The sequence below is a fragment of the Convolutriloba macropyga genome, chromosome 4, assembly GCF_964194025.1.
Source record: "Convolutriloba macropyga chromosome 4, txConMacr16.3, whole genome shotgun sequence".
NCBI lineage: Eukaryota > Metazoa > Xenacoelomorpha > Acoela > Convolutidae > Convolutriloba > Convolutriloba macropyga.
In genome coordinates, this window is record NC_134471.1 from 33,401,717 (window position 1) to 33,408,849 (window position 7,133).

Consider the following 7,133-nt stretch of genomic DNA (forward strand, 5'->3'; position numbering starts at 1 on the left):
CCAATTCTAACAATTTTTTATCATAAAAAACAGAAATATTAAAGGAGACTTCAGTTTTTTACAGATCATTTCATGGAAGTTACAGTTCAAACAGTTGTTTCTAATTATGTCTTTTTTTACATCAAAAAATCAATTGAAATCATCTTGAACATCGTACGAAGAGAACGCTCAAAATTGTTCAATTATTATTATGGTTTGCATAATTGCAAGATAAAGGGTATCTTATAAGATTTTGAAAAACATTTGCAAGACAATGTATCATCTTGCAAAATTCTGTCAGAATTTTGCATTATCGTATAAGGTAAACTGTTTTCTTGACTACTGTCTTTTAAATATGTTGGAAACTAGGGGGAACTCTTCCGTTTTACGATAAAAGTAAGCGTTACAATTATAAGTGCGATTAAGAGCGTTGCGTTAGTAAATGACTGAAGTTGTTAATATTGTCTAAAATAATTCTAGGCAAAAAATAGAAATCATTGCTTAAATTGGCAACAGTTTGTTTTAATTGCAATCATGCATTTCTTTAACACGCGTTTATTTTTTTGCGTTTTGTGACCAGGGTATTAGATCAAAAATTGCTGAAATTATGGGGATTTCCCCATTATTGCCCCAACCCCTTAAACTATAGGTAGCCCCTTTATGGTCAGTTTATGGTAATTGGGTAAATGTTTTATATGACCACTTAGCTGGGGGAGGGTGGGGTGGCAGAAGGCTATAAATGGAAAAACTTGGAATTTCTTTCGACATGGTGGTTGCAACCTAAGTTTGAACAAAAAGTTGAGGGATTGCAAACTGACTGTGTGAGAATTCCTTGTGTCAAATTTTACCGTGACCATAGGTGACTCTGGTTCAAGACAATCCCATTGGAGCTCGCTTGAGTCACCACTCAGTCCAATCCTCAGCCCAAACGACGGAAGCACTAGAAATTTCCCGTAAGTTTACTGCAAAAATTTTGCGTTTGTTTGGTTGAAATTTACGTATCATACAAGCTTTTGCTAAAGTTACGAGACTCCGATGAAGCATACACCGTAAAGGCAGACCAAAAGTGCCTCGGTCACATTTGACCGAGAACGTAAAATAATTCCATTTTGCTATGATAATACATAGATTTGAGTGAACTTTGTGGAATTCGGATACATTCAAAAGCTGGTTATTTTGAAAAGAAATTAGAAACCAATTTCCACAAAATTAGCAAACTTAAGAGTCACAGAACCCAGGCTACAAAGCTTGTAGCTTGAATTTAGTTTTTCCACGAAACGCATTTCCTTAAAATAAGGAAACACTGTTTTTGCGGTATTCAGGCTGCAAAGGATGGAGCCTGAATTCCGCAATTTCACGTTACCGAATTCTACAGAGGCAAATCAGCCAAAATCATTTCAGATTTTCCTCTACGGTGTACCGAGTCACTGAGAAAATCTGGCACACTTCAAGGAACAGTAACGGTTGAATATGCCAGTCAGAAATTCGAAGGGACGTCGGCAGTGTCACCTAATCTTTTTGAAACTTGCAAAGTGCTTGAAACAGGCGCTTTTCGAATTTCAACAACTGGCACTGTTATATTGAATTTTTGGTGCTCTAGAAAGGCAAAAGTCTGCTTTTTAAAACTTGAACAAACTTGCACATGCTGATTTTGAAAGCAATAAAAAAACTTCCTGCTGAGGCCAGCGAACCATCACAAAGTTTCACTTTTAGGACGTACCTTTGAGAAACTACGCCGGCCTCCTCCACTGTTTTCAACCGATTCTCCTCCTGCGAATCCCGCACTGTTTGGTGTCCCGGGAAACCTGCTTTCCTCTTGTCCCATAATTTCGAGGCTAAAACGCGTCGCGGTTGATTTTATAAATTCATTAAGGGAAAATTCTCAGGAGCAATTGAGGCCACAAAGTTTGTAATTCAAAATGAGAAGATAGGAATTTATTGCTGAATATTGAAAAAGACTTCACAGAAATAATAAGGCTGCTTTGAGGGTGAATCACAGGCTGCGTTATACAATTTTAAAAAAATTATAAATGGATCTGTTAAAATTTTCTTAAATGGATCTCAAAAAAGGGTTTGAGAACTTTTTAAGCAATGGACGTCTGCGTTTCATAAGAAAGAACAGAGCCACAGTGAAATATTTTAAACGTAGGAACCACAACTGGTTCTTTCAGTTCGTGGGTTGTATAGGATTGAAACCTCACTTATATTACATATTCCGCAATCTGCAGTGTATAGAGCACTTGCATGAAATTTAGCCGGGAATTTGAAGGGTAAAATCTTGAAGCCTGGAAAACTAATATAGTAGTTTTATTACCTTACAACTCTCCATTGCCTTTGAGGTTCTTATTTTCTGGTAAATTCTAACTTAAGCATGTCCTTAGTGCTATGAATTTGTGAAATTCTTCCACGCAAAGCTTCTAATGTTTTGATTTGAATACGACTTCTAGTCTACGGTAGACGCGACCTTCCAAATGGCACAATTCTTCTTGAATGAAACTCTTTATTGTACATAACTGCGAATGGCCATTTTTTCATTACAGGAGCGCGGAGAAATGCTTTTTGATAGAATTTTGTTAGAGACGCGGCAAAAAGATTTTATTATTTTCCCGGACCTACCTTCCATTACAAATCAGTACTGAATCATCATATTTTCATCATGTTTTTTGTTTTCGAAGTTTTCTGATCATGACACTATTTGCTATGATCATGATACTATTCAGAACATTGTTATTCTTGTGCCATTTCATTCTTCAGAATTTCGGTAATAATGATGCTTTCTGGCAGTTTCGCTGCGCTTTGATTTTGATAAGACTTTTTGTTGCATTGCGCACAGTCCTCGTTTTGATACAATTCCTGCTGAAGATATGATAGTTATTTTTGCAAACAATCGTTTTTACATTCATCAGTTGTTAAATTTTATCTATTGTCTTTCAATACTTAATTTCATAAGGTAGCTACACTGTGAATTGAAGTTTGATAACCCTTGCCATGCCAAGTAGGACGCTGATAGCTTTTTCAAAACTAAAGATACTTCACTAGAATCTTGATAAGCCAAAGTTTCTTTCTAGCATCGTAATAAATCTTAACAAACAAAAGTACTTTTTTGCATTACAATTGACAGTTGGGTAAGGGTATAAAGTTGATCGCTTGAGGTCTTAGCACACCCATACCTTACCCCCAGAGCCCATCAGGCCTGATTCAGAAAAAAATCAGGCAAGGTCTCAGGCCTGATTCAGAGTTTGATCATATCAAATACAAGGCTGCTGAGAGAACACTCCAGAGTCGATCTCTGAGGTTTCTATTGACAGAGAAAAATCAAGACTTGGGTCCCTCTGCCAAGAGAAGGTCCAAGTCTTGGGTCACACTGTGAAAACTACAACCAAGACTTGATGACCTCCTGGCAAGCAAGAAGCAACACTTGGAATTTCTCTTGGCAGAAAGGATCCAAGACTTGAATTTTGCTGGACAGGGTTAGACTGGTGCGTTTTTCTAGGTTCATGGGCACTTTTAACATAAGTTTGTGTACCCTATTGTACAAATAAAGCACCAATTATGATTATGAATGATTTTAAAACTATCTTCGTGGCTCTTGGTGACAAAACATTTAAAAATTACTTTCCCGAAAACTGAAAAACAATTAATTGAGCCGACCGCAAATCAATTACACTAATCTCTTCTTTAATGTTTTATTAGCTCAGGGCTTTTATTTTGGGATCTAACCAACAGTTGTGTAGGTGAGACCGACAGTTTTATGTGTGAAACTGTCAAACTTTTTTTGATCCACTTAACCCGCAAATGTTTTTGTTTTTCTTTTGATTTCCAATTAGCAGCCAACCTTTTTTGAGACCTAATACATAAGCATGTGTCTTATTTGGAAACAAAACACCCAGTTTTTACTTCTACTATGGGATTATTTTGTAAATCAGTAAAGTTGAAAAGAAGATTCCGATTCTAAGACTTGCCAGAGAAAACACAGGCAAGGATTTTCTTTGCCCAGAGAGGCCCTAAGTCTTGGGGTGAAGTTCACGAATTTCCACAAATTTTCATTATCTTTTCATTATACAGACGTGTAATGGGGTGCCAAATTTCTAAGAGAGTTGCCCTAATTAAATGAAAAACGGAGGATCATCATTATGTCAACCTTAACTCTTCTCAGAGAAACCCAAGACCTGGGTTCTGCGCTGCCCAGAAGGACCCAATTCTTGGGCTCTCTCTGTCCAGAGAAGTCTCGAGTCTTGGCTCCACTACCCAAGTCTTGGCATCTCTCTGCCAAAACTGGTCCTCTGAAAAATCTCTGCATCAGGCTTGATGGTACGGGCATTGTATAAAAAACTGAGAAGAAGAAGGATGCTCGTTTATGTGCGTTCGCACATAATGTTCCAAACCGAGCCCGTCTACATTTTTGACCTAATTTTCAACCAAATGAAGAGATAATCAAAAATAGATGTTTGAATTTTGAAAAATTGTTACACTGGCAAACTGCTAATTACATTAAATATTACCATGTCTCAGTACATCACTCGCGAAAGCTGCTGTTAAACAGACTACGAGAAGAAAAAAACAAACAACAAAATAAGCAAAAAAATCACGGTAAAAATCAATATCAAAATTTGAAAGCAACAATTACACAAATTTACTCTTCCCTAACTGCAGAACATATGGGTATTCTCATTAATAAGACTAGGTTACAAGTCGAAAAAAAGAGGAAATAATGAGGTGAAATTCAAAAATTATTCAACATTTATCAAATAAAAAAAAACAGAAAAAACAGTTGTTGCTCATATTATTTAGGTTAAAATTATAATGAGAGATTTAAAAATCTCACCGGAACCACTCTTTAAATTCTTTAGAATCTACTATTACGCGAATGTGCATAAAGGAGAGCAAAAGAAACACAAATAATGAAGACTCGCAAAATTTTTATGAAAACGCATTTTTTCCAACAAAAAAAATATCAGTTTTGAATTACAGGGAATTGAACGTGAACTCTCAATGATCAGAATAATTCACAAGTTGGCAAAAAGAAAAAAAAATAAAAAGTCTAAAAATTTTTTGAAAACGAAAAGAAAACCAAGGAAACTTGAAAAACTCAACAAATATAATCAAGTTTATTTCAACTAAGAAATTTATGAGAAAAGCTTTAATATCAAGCCATTAAATTAATAGATTTCAACGCAAGTCAACGAGACCGCTGAGTTATGCCACGATTGGAAGACAATGACGTTTGTTGTTAATAATTAATCAAAAAAACATCACAATGAGATTTATAACTATGACAACAACAACAAATACAGGCAAAAACCAAATGTTCAGTAGAATAGTGGGAGCAGAATGTATCATCGGAGCCACCTAGATCAAAAGTTTTTCCCTGAAAGTTTTTTCTAAGGTCGATTGTACGTCCTCTCTAATCCAATGAGAACTATCAATATTAGGATAATGTCATCAGATCTCGAAGAAATTAAAAGTGCGAGAAAAAAATATTCAAAAATTTGAAAAGACTTTATGAAAACTTGTGCCATCAAAGTCAAAAAGCTGAGAATTTTAGGATGAAACCGCTTACTAGATCATTTTTGTTGCAGTAGAAATGAAAGAGTTCGTGTCATTACTGAGACCGACCTACAGCTCACAAAAATAAAGTTAAGATTGGTTAAAAATTGAAACAATCTCGAAAAATTAGTCTTAAGGTCTTAACAGCCGTTAGATTTGTTATCTTTCAACGGAAATCAATAAATACGCTAATTTATGCCTCGATGAGGAAACAACGATGTTTGCCATTCATAATTCATCAATAAGACATCCCAATTAGTCTTATGTTCATGAAAACAAAAACATATACAGGCAAAAACCACAGACTCAGTAAAAAAGTGCGAGAAAAAAGTGCCGAAGTCATTTAAAACTTAAGGTTTCCACTGAAAACTTTCTCTATGATACACTGCACGTCTTCTCAAAGCCAATGGGAACTATCAATATTTGGATAATGTGATAAGAATTCAAAAGAAACTAAAATTACCAAAATTTTTGAAAAAATCAAGAAATTTTGTGAAACCAAAGTTACCCGTTAGTTTCGGTTGCAAGAGAAGAAATGGGGTTTCTGTAGTTACTGAGACTGACTTTCAGTTCAAGAAATTGAGCTTAAGATTGGTTAATCTTCAAAAAAAATCTCGAAAAATGATTTTTCAATTATTAACAGCCCTTAGCTGTCCACTCAATGCATTAGAGAGGTGCAGCTAATGCTCATTAGGAATTTTGTTATTCCCTACATTGACAGCGAGTGTATGGTATGAGACTCCTAAATTGTAGTAAAATCTCAAAATGAAATTCAAATTTCTCTTAAAAATTGCGAAACCACTGAGTCAAAGCCAAAAAAGAATCCTTGAAAAAGAATCCTCTTTTGTTCATTGGGCGCCTTTTGATTGTATATGATGTTGGTCATGAACGATACCTCGATATGAAAAGTGACTATTCACTCAGTGGCTATAAAAGTCAAAAAAATGAAAGATTTCCTCAAATAAAATTATTTGGAAGTAAACTTCCCTGAGACCAGAACTAGCCTTGTTATTGCTTTCGTCTATTTGCAACACAAAATCGCTTCATTTTGAAGCGTGAGTTGTATATTTCAATTAACATTTATAGAAAAAATTTAATTTGAATGAAAATTACGCTAAAATTGAAAAAATCATGCCAAATAGTTCCTGTTTGGACAAAAATTTGAGCCTCGGAGTATAAGAAATTCTAAAAAAAACCTTTTTAGTTTTGATTTACTACTCTGCACGAGCTTTTTAACTATACCACTCACATTTCGCTACGATGAAGATATCCATCGGCCACGAATGACTGATCCTCACCCAACAAGTGGGGTCGCAACAAAAAAGACGGTAGCATAGCAACAAGTGTTGATGATTTGGAAATGAAAGGAGTGGGTGAAAACTTTTCTGAGATATAGGTTTTTTTTGAAATAGAAACTAAAGCTATCTTTAGAACTATGTACAGATTTCTTCACTGAGAACGTAAACATTGGTCACGTGCCTCTGATGAAGTCACTGATAAAGTCTGGCAATAACCAAGAACTGCGAAGCGGTTCGAGATTTTTGGCAAAATTTTAAAGTGACTTTAGCAGAGTCATGTAACCATTTTGAAACAAGCGTTGTGCAACA

The 7,133-nt window shown here is 35.3% G+C and overlaps 2 protein-coding genes across 2 annotated transcripts in view; one reads left to right on the forward strand and one right to left on the reverse strand.

Moving 5' to 3' along the window:
• The window catches only part of LOC142337627 (uncharacterized), a 42,536-nt gene extending 40,351 nt beyond the window's left edge, over window positions 1–2,185 (reverse strand). The window contains exon 1 of the mRNA XM_075386994.1: window positions 1,700–2,185. Within this exon, the coding sequence (XP_075243109.1) occupies window positions 1,700–1,804 (105 nt within the window). The 5' untranslated portion in view covers window positions 1,805–2,185. The remainder of the gene's footprint in view (window positions 1–1,699) is intronic.
• The window catches only part of LOC142337629 (uncharacterized), a 31,070-nt gene continuing 24,852 nt past the window's right edge, over window positions 916–7,133 (forward strand). Inside the window, exon 1 of the mRNA XM_075387004.1 lies at window positions 916–932. The gene's annotated coding sequence lies outside the window, so the exon portion shown is untranslated. The remainder of the gene's footprint in view (window positions 933–7,133) is intronic.